This window comes from Poecilia mexicana, unplaced genomic scaffold (genome assembly GCF_051168715.1).
Source record: "Poecilia mexicana isolate PSO_F unplaced genomic scaffold, ASM5116871v1 scaffold_16, whole genome shotgun sequence".
NCBI lineage: Eukaryota > Metazoa > Chordata > Actinopteri > Cyprinodontiformes > Poeciliidae > Poecilia > Poecilia mexicana.
Window position 1 is genome coordinate 2,729,780 of NW_028263385.1, and position 16,471 is coordinate 2,746,250.

General features: G+C 42.2%; 1 protein-coding gene and 2 long non-coding RNA genes across 5 annotated transcripts; 1 reads left to right on the forward strand and 2 right to left on the reverse strand.

Annotated features, from left to right (window-relative positions):
- Positions 1-3,935: 3,935 nt before the first annotated feature.
- Positions 3,936-13,957, forward strand: cmtm7 (CKLF-like MARVEL transmembrane domain containing 7). 3 transcript variants are annotated; one of them, XM_088013776.1, is made up of 6 exons: positions 3,936-4,205; positions 5,172-5,227; positions 5,309-5,348; positions 6,642-6,740; positions 6,852-6,930; positions 11,752-13,957. In XM_088013776.1, the coding sequence occupies exons 1-6, from the start codon at positions 4,092-4,094 to the stop codon at positions 11,859-11,861; spliced, it is 498 nt and encodes a 165-aa protein (XP_087869902.1). In that variant the 5' UTR covers positions 3,936-4,091; the 3' UTR covers positions 11,862-13,957. The 3 variants fall into 3 exon arrangements, with proteins under 3 accessions (XP_087869902.1, XP_087869901.1, XP_014830375.2); XM_088013775.1 differs by having other exon boundaries at positions 3,951-4,205; positions 5,172-5,348; XM_014974889.2 differs by lacking the exon at positions 11,752-13,957 and adding an exon at positions 7,304-11,718 and having other exon boundaries at positions 3,957-4,205; positions 5,172-5,348.
- On the reverse strand, positions 5,261-10,522 carry LOC106908728 (uncharacterized). Its single transcript, XR_001415884.2, has 4 exons — positions 10,433-10,522; positions 5,749-5,856; positions 5,532-5,593; positions 5,261-5,391 (listed from the first exon to the last, which is right to left on the reverse strand). It is a non-coding gene; the product is annotated as an uncharacterized LOC106908728 (long non-coding RNA).
- Positions 13,197-15,770, reverse strand: LOC148154925 (uncharacterized). The gene is made up of 2 exons (XR_015765594.1): positions 14,840-15,770; positions 13,197-14,750 (listed from the first exon to the last, which is right to left on the reverse strand). It is a non-coding gene; the product is annotated as an uncharacterized LOC148154925 (long non-coding RNA).
- Between the last annotated feature and the right edge of the window lie 701 nt (positions 15,771-16,471).

Here is a 16,471-nt window from a genome sequence, read left to right on the forward strand (position 1 = left end):
GAAACGAGGCTGTGAGGAAGATGATGATGAATATCTTCCTCCAGCTGTTGCCCTCAGCGAACATCTGCTGGCCTCACCGAGTCTGGGATGCAACCCGACTCCGGTCCGCTTGACTCCCGACTCCGGTCCGCTTGACTCCCGACTCCGGTCCGCTTGACTCCCGACTCCGGTCCGCTTCGAACCGACTCCGGTCCGCTTGACTCCCGACTCCGGTCCGCTTCGAACCGACTCCGGTCCGCTTGACTCCCGACTCCGGTCCGCTTCGAACCGACTCCGGTCCGCTTGACTCCCGACTCCGGTCCGCTTCGACCCGACTCCGGTACGCTTCGACCCGACTCCGGTCCGCTTTGACCCGACTCCGGTCCGCTTGACTCCTGACTCCGCTTTGATCCGAAGTCTAATTTGCTCAGTCCTGATTGATGTGGCTATTTCCATCACTTCATCGTCGTCATCATCATCATCATCATCGTTTACTCTGGCCGCTGACTTGTGACGCATTTAGAAGTTGGATAAATGCGACATGGCAGCTCAGGCTGCAGACAGGATTCGGTTCTGCTCCACATCTGGAACAGATCGGGTTTTACTTCGTGTAATACGGTGGCCCTGAGGTGCAAAACACTACAACATTAACGAAGCACAATTACAAATACAAAAACACTTCAACATTTAGGAAAACACAACACATTAAGAAAACGGAAAAGGTAGGTCCCAGTGGGAGACATATGAGTTCGCTGATTGGACCACCGTATTCCCGCTTTGCTTCTCACTCAAACTGAGCACGCCAGAATAACTTCCGGTTCAAAAGTAAAACGAGCCGTAGTCCAATCAGCGAAATGTCGCGTTTTCCGAAATGTTGAAGTGTTTTTGTATTTGTAATTGTGCTTCGTTAATGTTGTAGTGTTTTGCACCTCAGGGCCACCGTAGTGTAATGATGGGACCAGAGAATCCGGGCCGGGTTTCAGGCGGTGCCGATCCATTCCTGTCCCTGACGGGCCGAGCGGTCCAGCAGCAGCTCTGCCGTTTCTGGCTCAACTCTGAATTATTCATCAGAACTTTGAGTTTTAGACAGAAGGTTCAAATCAGCCTTTCCCTCTGAGCGGTTTGGATCGATCCACTGCAGTGTGGACCCGGGCCCGGTCGGGATCAATAACCTGCTGTAATCCGACTCCCGGGCCAGAAAGCTGTGGCCGTCCCGCTGATCCACCAGCAGTTTCAGGCGAACCGAGCAGGAAACCCGGTTGACAACACCAGAACCACATGCTACCAGTTAGCTCTGCTTTCCATTAGCATTGGTTTCCTCAAATCCACTGAATCTGGACTGGATGTAAAATCCAGTTGTAGAAACTGAAATCTGAGAACTTCAGGTAGAATTCAGATCTAAAAAAACTTCATTTATGCAAAATGGAAACTAACTTTAGTCGTAATTCGGACCATCCATGTTTCTTTGTTGTGGACAGTGATGCTGTGGGCTGGAAGGTTCTCCAGTAGCAGTCAATGTTCCAACAAATCTGAAACGGCCTCTGACTGAAGACTGTTGCTGTATGACAGATCAATATGTGATCAATATCTGATATTCCACATGACGACACAACCAGCTAGCTCTGCTAATCCGCCATACGTAAAAAAAGAGCAGACATCCTCTCAGATACAGAGCGGCCACCGGGGGGCGCTTCTCCAGAAGCTCTGAGGCTGAACAACAAACTTCCTGTTTCCTTTTGTTTACATCGATCAGACCAACCAAGATGGCGGTTTTCGTCTCACTGCTGGTTCAAACTTTTCCATCATTAGTAAAGTCCAGCTCAGATCTGGTTGTCATGGCGACCGGTGGTCACATGACTTCTCATCACATCCTGACGGGTAAACTACATAAAATAACAACGTTTATAACAGAAGCCGCTCTGATTGGTCAGCTCCATGACTGTGAATGAAGCCCCGCCCACTGCTTTGTCAAGTTCGGCCCTTTGAGCTGTTTGATTGGACAGGAAGTTGGGAGCTTATCGATTCCATGTTTTGTTTCAGTTAACTTCTGGAAAATTAAAATGTTTCTGGATTCAGAAAAATGTCTAGTCCTGGATCTGTGCAGCCGGATCTGGATTTGATTTCTTCATGTTTTCATCACGTGACCTCTGGGTGACCTCTGAGCTGCTGAAGCTCGGCTTGGTTAGAAAATGCTGAATGTGCTCACAGAAACCTTCCCGTCCGCCGGCAGGACAATCCAGTTCAGTCTGGTCCGGTCTGGTCGGTCCGGTCTTATCGATCTGGTCTGTTCGGTCGGTCCGGTCCGGTCTGGTCGGTCCAGTCTTATCGGTCTGTTCGGTCGGTCCGGTCCGGTCTGGTCGGTCCAGTCTTATCGGTCAGGTCCGGTCTTATCGGTCAGGTCCGGTCTTATCGATCTGGTCCGTTCGGTCGGTCCGGTCCCCCAGTGTCTCTGCTGGACGCTCCTGTTTGGACTGAGGCTTCACATGATGATGATGATGATGAGGATGCTGCAGTGCTTCCTGATGAAGGCCACACCCACCTGTCAATTTCACACACCGAACCGCCTGAACCTGGTCACACAGGATGTTCCTTTCAAAATAAAAGCTCCTCGAATGTTTTCTTCACAGCAACAATAAAATGTGAAACATTTAAACCGTTTAGTGAAAATTGATTATAAATTTTATGCTTCTTGACGTTTCTGTGATTTTTATTAAAATTCGGTTTAATTTTTCTTCTCAGTGCGCTGTAGTGTTTTTTATTTTTAGGCTGCTGTAACGACGGGACTTCTGATGAAAATTAACTTATTTTAGCTAATTTTCATGCTGATTAATGGGAATTGTTGTTTAGTAACAAACTAAACTCGTTCAAGTTAATGAAAAAATAAGGTTAGGACATAAGTTTGCTTTAAATTGATGCTAACAATTAGCCAGTAGTGATCTAAGAATGAGTAAAGTTGGAAGAAAATTTTTAGACAATTAAAAGACAAACAATCTTTACTTTGAAAAATGCAGTTTTGTCTTAATTGAGATTTTTTTTATCAACAGGTTTCAGACAGACTGTCAGAACAAGGCAGGGATTGGAAACGCCTTTCCCTTTGACCACTAGATGGCAGCAGCTGTGACATACTGCACCTTTAAAACACGCTACAAAAAATACAACCATTCATACAATCCACACTGAATTAATAAAGTGAGTCATGATTAAATTAAATTGATTTTCTCTCATCACAGAGCAGAACCTGCTGCTGGCAGAGCTCCTTCTACTTCCTGTCTGTCTACTTCCTGCTTCAGACTGAGGACCACTGAAGCTCCTCTCTCCAACATTTTGAAGCGACGTCACTAAGGTCTACTCTTAGTCTCGGGATTCTTGAAGAACACGGTTCCAGTCCGTCTGCTGACCAGCCCACAGAGGTAAAGATGGCGGCCGTTCCACATGGTGACTGTTTGGGTCTGATGATGTTCTGGTTGGGATTTCTGTCCGGGCACCGCTGCCTTCAGCAAACATTTGTCTTATGAACCCTGGCAGCGTCTCAGCTTGGTGGGTAGAACAGCAGTTCTTCGTCTTCCTCTGCTTTCAGGAAGCTGGCGCGGCGGCCATTTTACATTTTTATCATCCAGTTTTCTACCAAAATCTGGATGATAAATCTTCAGTTTTGCTCTCAACTAAACATTTTTGAAAGACAGTTTTGTTTAGAGACTTCATAATTCATTTTATTTGTTGTTTTATTTACTTTGGATATTTAAAATGTCTTCCAGTGTTAAATGTTCATTAGAACTGAATGCGTTATTATGCTATTACCATTATATTAGTTAAAAATGGTTGAAAAACAATTTTATAGTTTATCTGAATAACTTCTTGGACGATTTGTCATCCAGCATAATTTGTTATTGTAACCGGCCATAAAACAAGCAGCCACCGGAACACCGGTTACAGAGAAGACATGAAGCGCTTGGATTTTATTGTGAAAGTCCTCCCGGAAGTGTCCGGGTGTATCCGCGCTAGCTTACCTGCGGAGGAAAGAAGGTCCGCTCCCATCGACGCTCCGCTCCGCTGCGGTTAAACTTCACTAAAAGCGGTCATTTCCTCCGCTGGAGCCGCCGCCAGCCGCCGCCATGTCTCTCACCGCCATCAGCAGCACGCCCTCCGGCGGCAGGTCCTCCGGGGACGGCGGCCTCAACCTGGGATACAGCCGGACTATCCCGGGACTGCTGAAGATCGGCCAGCTGGTGAGAGCCGCCGCGGAGCGGGCTGGGCGGGGAGCGTCGAGCCTCAGCCCGGTCCGCTGGCTCCGGTACCGTTAGCTGGGGAAGCCGGCGGCTGTGTTTCTGATGAATTAATCTGTTTAAACTGTTTTATTAGAGCCTAAACTTTATTGCTTTTTTGACCCAAACATGGACAGAGCTGTAGAAAGCAGGGCCCCGGGTTCTGGAAGCCCCTCATCCCCCCCATAGCACAGACAAGTTATTTCTGTGCATTTCATAATTTATCTTTAGAGGATTTTTTAAATTAGTTTTTCATGATAGTTTCTCAAAAGTTTAAGCCTTTTTTTGTGAAATCTGTTTGCTTAAGACTCCCACAGCATTGGGTGTAGTTCACTCTGCGCAGAGTAAATAATACATTAAATACTATTACATGGTGGTTACACATAAATAATAGGCTGATTTCTGCCACTGCTTGGAAAATATGTCATTTTTTAGAGTAAATGTAGTATTTATCAGTTACCCTTACAGTTAAAATAATACAGCACATTTAAACACCACTCTGTTTCAGAATCCATTTTTAGTTTGCTACTCCTGTAAGGTTAAAATTAATAATGCAAGCTAATTGCAAATGATGCTAATGCTAGCAGCTATGGTACACATGCAGTCAGCTGGTCATTTTTGGTTATTTTTTATTTTAATTTGACTTTAATGTCATTTATTTCTGTTCTCTCCCATTTGTTTTGTCTTTAGCAGTCTTGTTTTGTTTTCTGGTTTTTATCTCTTATCTTCCTGTTTTCAGTGTTTTCATTAATATTTCCTGTTAATTTACTGTCTTTCTGGTCGTTTGGAACAGGTTTTCTTCAGAACCGACCCCTTCTGGTGGTTTTTCTGGTTTCTCTGTGTTGTGGTTCAGCCTGTGTGTGTCTGAGGTTTTGCGGTCTCCTCGGGCCGTTCTGGTTCTGGCGCTAACGGGCCGTGTTTTGCCTCCAGCTGTCGCTGCTCGTCGCCTTCCTGTGTGTCCGGCTGGCCCGCGGCTGGCCCAACTGGTACGCCTTCCAGTTCTTTGAGGTGGTGCTGCTCTGGTTCCTGGTGGCCTTCCTCATCTTCTTCCTCATGCACCTGTGCAGGCTGCAGGTGAAGATGCCCTGCATCAACTGGCCGCTGGCGGTGAGACGCTCCTTCTGCTCCCATCGGACCTCGGGGTTAGCGGCTGAAAAGCAGAGAAACATCTCCGATGTTAGCTTAGACGCAGGAAACACCGGCTGGACCAGGTTTCAGTTTCAGGATTCATTCTAGTCTCTAAATATGAAAAAAATGACTTTCTAAACGTCTGCATGGATTCATGCCTACCACTGGCTGAGATGCCTCGTCTGGGTTGATCTAAAAAATCAGGAACAAACGGCAGCAGAGAGCTGAAAGTGCAAAAAATGCATTAAAACACACAAAAAATAATGTAGCAAACTGGTTCCACAAAACAACAGTCCAGCTCCTGTCCACTAGGGGGAGTCTAGAGTCAGTAAACACGCTGCTTTTCTATAATATAATAAAAACATGAAGTAAAGCGAACCTTTTCCTCTTTCGTCCAACTTCCTTCTGGACATCCCGTCTTTACTGAGCGTCTGGCCCCGACTCCCCCTAGAGGTCTGGAGGACTGCTGATGTTTGGCTTCTATTTCCTGCGGTGGCAAGCAGTTAATAATGCAGCAAACACACAAACCATGCAAACTCACTAACACAACAAAAACAAAAGCAACAGAAAAATGCTACAAATCGCAGAAACCACAGCAAGTATAAAACATTCAAGTCCTCCAGACCACTAGGGGGCGTCTGGAGTAACCACATGAATGATGCAAAATCCATAACACAAAAAACAGAGAAAAGGTTCAGCTACAGAAACCAGAAGCAGAAGAAAATGCAACAAAGACCAAAACAGTGAGTTTAAAACGCTGAAACAGAAATCCCCCAGGCCACCAGGGGGAGCCAAACGCCACATCAGATACCATAAAGACGGGATGTCCAGAAGAAAGAAAAGGTTTGCTGTACTTCATGTCTTTTAAAACACAGCTTCGTGTAGCTATATTACACCCCCTGGTGGCCTGGAGGATTTCTGCTTTCATCCCTGCTGCAGCATCTTCCACTTCCTGCAGCATTTTCTGTTGCATTTGTTTTTGGTGTTTTGAGTTCCATTCATGTTTTTGCAGCAGTTTTCATGATTTGCAGCGTGTCTGATTAGCATTGATAATAATCCAAATTAATCATTTCCAGTCTGGTGAAATATTCCAGCTGCTCAGACGTGAATTATTTGAACTAAACTCTGAGCTTAAAGAATAAATCCTGTTTAAATATTTACTTCAGATGAACCAACTCGTCTGGTTCTGATCTTATTTTATCATAAAATGTTTGCAGGTTGATTCTGTGTCACAATTTAAAGGTTTAATATGAACAGAGTTTCTGTGTTTAGGAGTTCTTTCACTACTCTGTCGGGTCCGTCCTGATCTTCATCGCCTCCATCATCGCTGCGGTGAAATGTGGCGCCGTTTCCTCCCTGGTGGTGGCGTCGGTGAGTCACTCTGGTTAAACAACGGCAGAATAACTCGGGCCCAGAAGGGACTTCCTGTTTCCTCCTGCTGCGTGTCAGCGGCTGACGGCGCCCCCTGCTGTCTGGTTGCAGGTTTTCGGGTTGATTGCGACGTTCCTGATGGTCGTCAATCTATGGACGTCGTACAGCGTTGCCTGCGGCCCAGCAGCCGGTATGTCCTCTCCTCTGATTGGTCAGTTTGTGTGAGTTAGCTCAACACCAGAGCGGAAGACAGCAGCCTGACATGGGAAGAGTCAAAGGTCAAGCCTCTCTGGAGCCAAGATGGAGGAACCCAGACGCAGCAGATCGGCTGATTTTATGAAGTCGTAATCTGAATGTTTCACATCTAATTATCGTAAAGTTTGTCGAGATTTTAACGGATCGGTCAGAGCGCATAGATCAGTGAACATAGAAGCTGTTCTGTTCATCTCTGAGCTAACGGTGACCCCACTGTGACCTCTTGGTGGTTTAACTGATCCGACTCGGCCGTGTTTTCTGTCTGCGTGGTTTTTACCCATCATGCTTTGCTCTCCTTCCTGCTGCAGGTGAACAGGAGTAAAAGTGACTCGTGAAAATGGCCGACGGCTGCTTCCAGCTCCACTTTTCTGCCCGGCAACAACCCATTCATTGAACCTGATTGGATAAAAAACTGAATCTGGACCAAAACCGGCGAGCGGACCGGATCAGACGGACCGGATCATTTTATCTGAGTTCAGTCCGGTCCTGCTGCTGATCCGCATCACGTTTTCTGTTTCAGCTTCATGTTTTCATAAAAAACCTCCCAGTTTGGCCCTCAGGATGGCGCTTTTCAGGGTGCTGGCCAGCAGTGTGCAGCAAATCATGACTTCAAACCAAATTAAGAAGCAAACCGATGAATAAATCTAAAGGATCGTTTCTGTTGGTAATTTTCCCGAATCGTTGTGTTGACCTTTGTCACGCTTTGTCGATTTTTGGTGCTTTTAACTGAATTAACGTGAAAAATGGCGAACAGAACCAAAGGCAGCAGAACCGGCAGCCTGTTCATGTAGAGGATCACATGGAAATCTCTGCACTGATGAATTATTTATAACAAGCACACACTTATTTACAATAAAGCTGAAATATTACAAAGCACCAAATGTTGCATGGGTCAGAAACTAGACGAAGCACAGACGGAGAGAAAACGCTCACATGTACCAAAAATAAAATCCTGCATGTTTGTCATATTGGCTGAACAGAGAAACGAAAAGCTGAAGCAGATTTAAAGATGCTGAAGCACAAACTGAAACCTCTGATGGTTCTGCATGTTTTTATTAATCTGTGATTTCCACAGGGAACCGTCAGCATTGATGCACGACCCAAACCCAGATTCTACTCAATAAAAAACACAAAATACAAGAACCTGACAAAGTACAAATGGAACTAAAGAAATGATTTAAAAATGATTTTACTTTGGGGTGAAAAACTTGATAAATTGCCTCATCAATCAACCAAACAAACAGCTTTCCTTTCATCAAACATTAGTCTTTAATATTCTATTAATAATTAAATTATGTAAAAAATTGTCCTCTAAAATTCTAACTAAAGTTCAGAAAGAGAAATGGCCTTATAAAAATCTAATTATTTCACCAAACCTAATATCAGTTTTATTGAGTTGTTTACACAAACATTCAAAGGCCTTAAATTTTTGAATCTATGAAAGCAAAAAAGAAAAAAAAATGAGGAAAAAAATCGGTTTTCTAATTATTTTACAGACTTTATAATTATTCTCCTGCATTATTAACTAACTGGATGTTGTTACTTTAATCTGTGAAAATAATTTAATAGTGACGTTAAAGACATTACAGGGAATGTTAGCTTCCCTTTGAAGCCATTTAAAAATTAAAAAAGTAAAATTAACTTTCAGCATATTAAATCTGTGAATCTATTGTAATTATAGATGTTGAAAAAAATCCCTCTTAATTTTTAGCTTTGGTTAAAAGCCTAAATTTGATTATGTTTTAGCTAAGTTAGCATAGACGCTAACACTACATAGAGGCTTCCTGAATGGATGCTAACTAGCTCTAGCTTGTCAGTTCTTTTAAAAAAGAAAGACTTTAAACATTTATTGATTTTTTTAAATAAATATTTATAACCCGTGTGGTAAAATCTGTGCCAAAATCTGCTTCTCTGTAATTTTAGCTTAAGCTAAGTTAGCTTTGGCTAACACGTTAGGCTAATGCTAGAATAGTGAGCACATGCTGTGGATTATATCACATTATAAATGAGTAAAGACAAACTTTCCTTCAGCTTGGAGTCACATTACTTTAATGTTATTTTGTACAAAATGCATTTTTGCCATGAAGGTGTTTGATCAACGCTAGCTGCTGTTCAGCCTTTTAAAGATGGCTGTTGTTCCAAATAAAATCAGTTTCCTAGTTTGATCCTCTAACATGAACATCAGCAAAGCTAAACTTTGTTTTTTAATCCTCTCTGCTCCCTGAATCCAAAACATTTCATAAGTCACTCCTCCAGAACCAGAACCAGATGAAAACATGAGCAGAAACATTCCTGCCTGATTGATGCTTCCGTTTCCTTTGCACCAAATGGAGGATTCACATCTAAATCTGTTCAGTCTGAATGTTTCAGATCTCTGGACACTTCACTGAACCAACAGACTGTTGTTTTTACTCTCAAGCTGCTGACTCAGCGTGTGATGGCAGCAGTCCTCTGCGGCGGCCATCTTTCTCCTCCAACCGTACAGAAGCTACAGAATCAGCCTGGACTTGGAGGCTGCATAGAGTTTTCTTCTCAGACAATCTTTAGAAATGAATCAGATGTTTCAGCTCCAGCCTGCTGCATGTCTCTGAGTTCAGCTCAGGTTTTCTGTCTGATCAGCTGCCTAGCATCACACGCTGCGTCTGCTTGCTAAAGCGAACTCTCCTTCACCTTGTAAACGTTTCTGTGATGGGCCACAATGTTCACGCAAGCTGTAGCATCTCTTCTTTGCTGCTAATCTGAGCTCTTATTTTGCTTTTGGAGCAGATGAATATGTCAAAGCTCAGTGGTGGGCACCGCTAGCTAAAACATCAGCTGCACTAACCCTAAGGCACTAAACAAACACTAGTTTTGCTAATGCTAAAGCGATACATCACAGTGCTTAGCAGAAGCTAATGCTAAAGCGCTAACTTCAACCATTTTGCGCTAAAGGAAGTGATTCTTTCACTCGTGGTTTGAGTTTTGTAATTGCTGAGGTTTGCTAACTGTTGCTAATAGACCCTTTTCACAGTGACGTCAGACAACAGACGTTATGACTCGACGGGGTGTATCTTTACTTCCGGTGTGATTTTGCCTCGGGGAAAACTGACTGAAAAATTCACGGATACTCATTATCTTAAGGATATTATTAAAGGTCAGGTTAATAACAACAGCATTTAGGTGTTAGCCGTTATCAGTTATTGTCAAATTTACCATTCTCCTACTGTGTATAAAAGAAAGCCTCCGATCAGAGAGTAAATCAGCTAGCAGCAGCTTTAGCCACAGTTAGGAAAAATATACACCGCTCTGTCAGTGCTGTAACGTTTAGAGGTTCACTTTCTGTATCAACTTTAATAAATAAGCACCTAAAACAGAAATGCTATGTAATGTTAGCAAGCTAAATTACCTTTCCTATCCTAGCATATCAACGAACAGCTAGAAAAGACAAAAACACGTACCTTTATAGTCAAACAGGTGTCATTCAGAGAAGATTATGTTGATGAAGAAAAATTGTATGCAGATAGTGTCCAGAAACAGCGTTAACTCCACACACGGGAACTGAAGATGCACCGCATCGAGTCCTAACGGCCGCTCTCTGACGTCATGTGAAAACGGTCTATTCAGCCTAATCGGCAACAGGAGATTTTAACCGTTTACGTTTGAACTGCAATGCATTCTGGGTACAGCAGGCATTGGGTTATTAGCTGCACTGCGTCATGGGTGGAAAACGTGAGGAGTTTCAGATTGTGATAAAAAAAAATATTCTGGAAAAATATGACAAATTCTTTCATCCAAAATGAAAATGATTTTAACAGCTAAGTAAATCAGCGCTTTAGAATTTATCAGGAAAACTTAATTGAGGCAAAGCTAACCAAGCTAAATGTTTTCAAAGTTAGCTAAAGCGCTAAGCTAAATGTCAGCTCCACTATTAGCTCATTAGATGAAGTGTGCCCACCACTGCCACAGTTTTATTTCTCTTTATTATGAGGCTCTGCTAGGTTTTATTCTTTTTTCTTTTTTTTTACCTGAAGCACTCGTTTGAATCGCTGGAGAAAAAATATTTCAGCTGAATATTTAAGATTTTGTATTTCTATAGTTGAAACTTTTAATATTTCTGACTTCAGTGTCTTGTTTTGGTTGATTTTTGATGATCTTTTTTCACTCTTTTGATATTTCTGCCTGGACGTTTTGCATGGATCCAGAAGAAACCTATCAGTTTGTCAGATTAGGCCCTAGCTGAGCCTGTTTACAGCAGAGCATCCAACTGTTCATCCAACCAACCATCCATGACTGATTCTGGTTACAGGCCAAACTCCACTGTTTACAGGATTTATTTAGTGTGTTTCTGCAGCGGAGGCGTCATGCTGTGGGACCTGAACGCCCTGCTAGCTAACGTCGTTCAGCTTGTTCTCCAAAGTGCCTTATTGTTCTGTTGGTGTCTGGCTCGGTCCGAGGAGAACCGCAGGAACAGGCGTTGCACCAGATCACGACTCCTGTCGTTTTCAATGTTTTTCAAACCACATCCTGCAAGTTGTTGCATCTTTTCAATTAAAGTCTCACTGCACCACGTTGAGCCGTTCTGTGTCGATAATCTGGGTTATTTAGTCTGTCAGAGCAACCAGTTTATTTTTAAACTGATATTTTCATCATTTCATTTATAAATGTCAGCTAACAAGCTGACTATTTAGCTTGTATACTAGAAAACCAGAAGTGGACTACCAAAATAAAAGCATGAACCTCTTCATGTCACCTCTTTGTTTCTTTCCTTCTCCAACAGTTCAGTTTAAACGAAGGATGATCCATTTTAAAGGCCAACAGACGTTTACTGACGGATCTGCAGCGTCTAAAGGTTCAGTCTCAACAGCAGCTTCTCAGCTTTTATTTTGATAGTGCACTTCCGCTTATCAGCAATTAATATGTAGCTAGTTCAGAGCTAAGTATTTAGTCAGCTAACTTTTTAGCTCCAAAGTATACAGCTTATTTAGTTACATTCTATGTACATATTTAGCTCTAATTCAGCTAAATATTTAGTTTGGAGCTAAATTCTTAGTTGGTAAACTAAATATTTAAGCTAAGCTAAATATTAAGGTTGGAGATAAATATTTAGAAAATTTACTATCAAGTTCCAAATTATATATTTAGCTCTGATCTACTTGTTTATGTTGAAAATATGACACGAAAAATGAATTCCATTGTTTTTCTCTAATACTAAATCTAATTTTCTGAGTAACTTTCCAAACAGCAGGCCGCTCTCCTCATTACTGATCAATAGTCTGAGTTTTGGCAATAAGTGAATCCATCTCAGCTGTCTGAAGGAGGAACTGAAAACATTTAAATGTTTTAATGACAACGGGACATTTGGATCTTAGAAAGTGGGATTTATGGAGGTGAAGAAAAGTTCCAGTTGATATTTTACCCTGTAATTAACATAAAACCACCAGAAAGTGAAGGATCCTGAAGCAGAACCCTGTGGAGCTCCATGTGAACAACTGGAGTCCAGCTGCAGATCCAACTCCATCCTGTTTCTTTCATGTGTCACAGGAACAGCAGGAGTGTTTCCGTGGGAACGAGTCGCATGTTCCTCCTCCACTTCCTGCTGCAACAGGAAGTGGAGCCTCATGGTCGCTTCAGAAACTGGAGAAGAAAGTTTTTATTTCCGATGTCAGGTCGACGGTCAGCTCCATCGGAATAAACTTTATTTCCATTAGTCCTAGAAATTCATGTTTCATGTTTTTTAGTTCAAACCAGTAGAGTAATAAATTTTAAATTTCTAACAGAAAGATAATTTTATTCTGCAGATTTGAACTGATTTCATGCTGGTCTTCTGCTGCCCCCTAGTGGCGGCGGTCTAGTTTACAGCTTTGTAGTGATGGTTTATCTGAATAACCTCAGATATTGTTGGATAACCAACTGCTGGCGGCCTAAACAAAGCCCGCCACTGTAGCAACAGGAAATCTGTTCTAAACTGTTCTACTGTGGGTTTTAATGCAACAGAACATCTAAAAGCTTTTAAAAATAATTTATTTTTAAACTTTTTACTCCGATGGTTTCATTCCAAAACATCTTTTTATTTTACTCTGTAAAAGTTAATGATTAATTTTGTACTAAAACCTGAAACTTTAGTTCAAAATAAAATATTTACTAAATATTTATGAAGTCATTTTTTTTGCAGTGCCAGATAAATGTTTAGTAGCAGCAAAAAAAAAAAAAAAGCTTCTGATGTTTCAGTTTGACTTCAAAGTTTATTTTTGGTCATTTAAAAACTTTAATTCATGTTAAGCTTTAATGTCTGAAACATTTAGGAAACATTTATTTTCACATCCTGGACCGGAGTGCAGTACTGCAGGGCGCCACCAGATGGCGGCAGCAGGCCGACATTCACCAGAGCAGAACCGGAACCGAACTGGTTTCTAACCAGTAAGACTTTAACTGGTGACATGATAAGGAACCAGCATCTGTTACTAACTAGTCAGGTTGCAGATTTTCTCGGTGGGGTCGTTTCTCTGAACCGGACCGGACCAGACCGGTCTCACCTCTGGCCCGGCTGAGGTCCGGTTGGTCCAGTCAGATTCACACCATGTTACTCATTCATTTAAAAATGAAACAGTTTCAAACCGAATATTTAGCTCCAAACATTTAGTGTTCAAACTAAATGGTTAAAAAATGAGTATTTAGTTAATTAGTTTACAAACTGAATGTTTATTTAGTTTTAACAAGTTATCTAAACTAGTTCATTTAAACGAGTGTAACTCTTCTTACTTAGTTGTTGGTCACCGAGCACAACAAAGAACGAAAAACTCCTCACCATCTGGCTTTGACTGCAGGCAAGTGGTCCGACACGGTTAGCGCCGTGACCGAGTGGTCAGCCACCAACACCAACCGGGTCACATCTTTCCAGCCCAACCACGAGAAAAACTTTACAAATTATATTTGTAGATGTTAAATATTCTTACAGTACTTCGTTAATTGTTGAACTAGAAAAATATGACCCTAAGTAAAAAAAGAAGTGAAGAGCTGCCTCTCTCGCACCCACCTCCACCAGCACCAGCATTCTGGTGGGGAAGCCGCGAGAGAGCCTGACGGACCCGCTGCATGCAGTCACTCATCACACCACTAGGTGGCTCCAAACAAACGCATTGATCAAAAATCTCAAACACATACAACTCTTCAATCATTTTGATCAAAACTCACAAAGACACACACAAGCTTTTATCTCTGTTACATAAGCAATGTAAGTATTTAGCTTGCTAATTAAGTATGTCGTTAGCAAGCTAAATCTTTAGCTTATAAAGACCACTTCTGCTGATTGGCAAGCCAATTAGCACGTTAGCTAAGTGCTACATATATTAGGTACATATTAGCTAATATGCTACATATATTAGCTACATATTAGCTAATATGCTACATATATTAGCTACATATTAGCTAATATGCTACATATATTAGCTACATATTAGCTAATATGCTACATATATTACCTACATATTAGCTAATATGCTACATATATTACCTACATATTAGCTAATATGCTACATATATTAGCTACATATTAGCTAATATGCTACATATATTAGCTACATATTAGCTAATATGCTAGATATTAGCATACAAGCTAAAGATTTAGCTCCAAGTTATTCATTTAGTTTGTTAAAATATTTTGAGTTCAACCAGATGAACCGGACAAACTGGACCCTTCCAGAAGCTTCCTCCACCTGATCGGATTGGCGTCAGGATTCAGACAGAAGAAGAAAACTGCAGAGTAATCTTCATCACCAGCTTCAGGAGAGAACAGGAAGAGTTTAGAGAAGCAGATGTTTCTACAGGAATTCTGGTTCTTTCAAAATAAATAACTTTCTCCTGAACACCTTCTTCTCTTGTCCTTCATCAGTCAGGTTGCTCCTCTTCCTCAGCTCTCTGAAGACCATCATCATCAGGCAGGTCTGATCTGAGCATGCTCAGAACCATGTGCAGACGAAGGACAGGAAGTGCCTGTGATGTCACACGGCGAGTCAAAGTTCAGAGACGTCAATCTGTGGCCTTCGCCTCCAACAGCTCCTCTTGCTCATCTCATCTTAGCCTGATGGCTGCGTCAGCGCCGAGCCATCAACCTCTGATCCGGGTTCGGCCTCAGAGTTTCACCTCAACAATCCAAACACTGTGCTGCTCATTACGAGCGGGCGCCAAGACGAGCGGGCGCCAAAACAAGGGCAGAAAAATGATTTCTCACTAGGGCTGCCACCCGTCCCTTAAAATACGGAATCGTCCCGTATTGAACCAATAATGCGGAACAACCAGAAATGTTTCGCATTTCTATAAATATCCGATAGACACGCCTATCACACACATATTATAACGATAATGACCAAAATAAAACACAGGAAATATTAAGGTCAGCTAAATTGTCGTGGTGTGATGGACAGAATGGATCAGGAGAGGAACCGCAGACCCGTTAGAGGATCTGCAGGTGGATTTACAGAAATCTGTTTCTGGCTTTGGGGACATTCCTCCTCCTCCTCTTCTTCTTTTGGTGAAACGTATCCTCAGGTGGACAAGTGGTTTCCATGGCAACCCGCAGTCCGTCTGTGTTTCTGTGTGTGTAATTAGTGCATTCAGCATCGTTAGACGGGATAAAGGGAAGAACAACATGGGGTCCTTTCTGCTCCCAGACAATAAGAAATAAACATGTCAGCGTTTAATGTTGGCTTCCTGAGGCCCAAACCCGAAATCTGGAACCAGAACTCATTAAAAATCTCTCACATTCTCCTCAGTTTGTTTTTCTGCTGCAAACCGTTTCTGTCTGATCGGGGAAAACAGGAAGCTGCAGAAACTCAGCAGGAACAGAAAGCAGCTAATAGAGGAAGCGGTTCTGGAGTCAGCTGCAGTTTGGACCTGAACCAGAACTTCGGCTTTAGGTTTGTTTTACTGTGACGGCAGAACCAGAGAGGAGAGGCAGAGCGGGAGCCCCACTGAGCCGCAGCTAGCTCAAATATTTAGCTAGTTAACTAGACACTTTTATCTAGCTAAATATTTAGCCAACATGCTAATTGACTGGTCAAAAAGCAGAAGTGGACAACAAAAATAAAAGTTGGGTTTGTAAAACCTCTTAATAAACTTCTGGTTTCAAACCTTTTCATGTTTTTTTCTGCGTTTCTTTTCTTCAACATTTTTACTTAAATTCTAAGCCGTTTTAAAGGCTAACAGACGGTTAGCGACAGCAACAGCATCAAACCAGTTTCACCAGCACAGCAGTCTCAACACCAGCTTTTATTTTGGTACTCCACTTCCTGTTAGCAGCAGTGAATTTAACCCTTAACTAAATATTAAGCTTTAAAAAGATTTAGAGCCAAATATTTTATTTTTCAGGTAGTTTGCTTAAATATTTAGTATGGAGCTAAATGTTTAGCTAGCTAGCCAGAGCCAGACAGCCGAGCAGCTGATCCGCCTGAACACACTGCAGTAAACACCGTCCTACCTGAGCGCTGAACAAGAAACATGCA

Excerpts from the sequence above, each read along its gene's own strand:
- cmtm7 (XM_088013775.1), top strand. The coding sequence starts at position 4,092 with ATGTCTCTCACCGCCATCAGCAGCACGCCCTCCGGCGGCAGGTCCTCC. Across the intron at positions 5,349-6,641 it reads GCATCAACTGGCCGCTGGCG|GAGTTCTTTCACTACTCTGT; the intron begins GTGAGACGCTCC and ends TTCTGTGTTTAG. Across the intron at positions 6,931-11,751 it reads TGCCTGCGGCCCAGCAGCCG|TTCAGTTTAAACGAAGGATG; the intron begins GTATGTCCTCTC and ends CTTCTCCAACAG.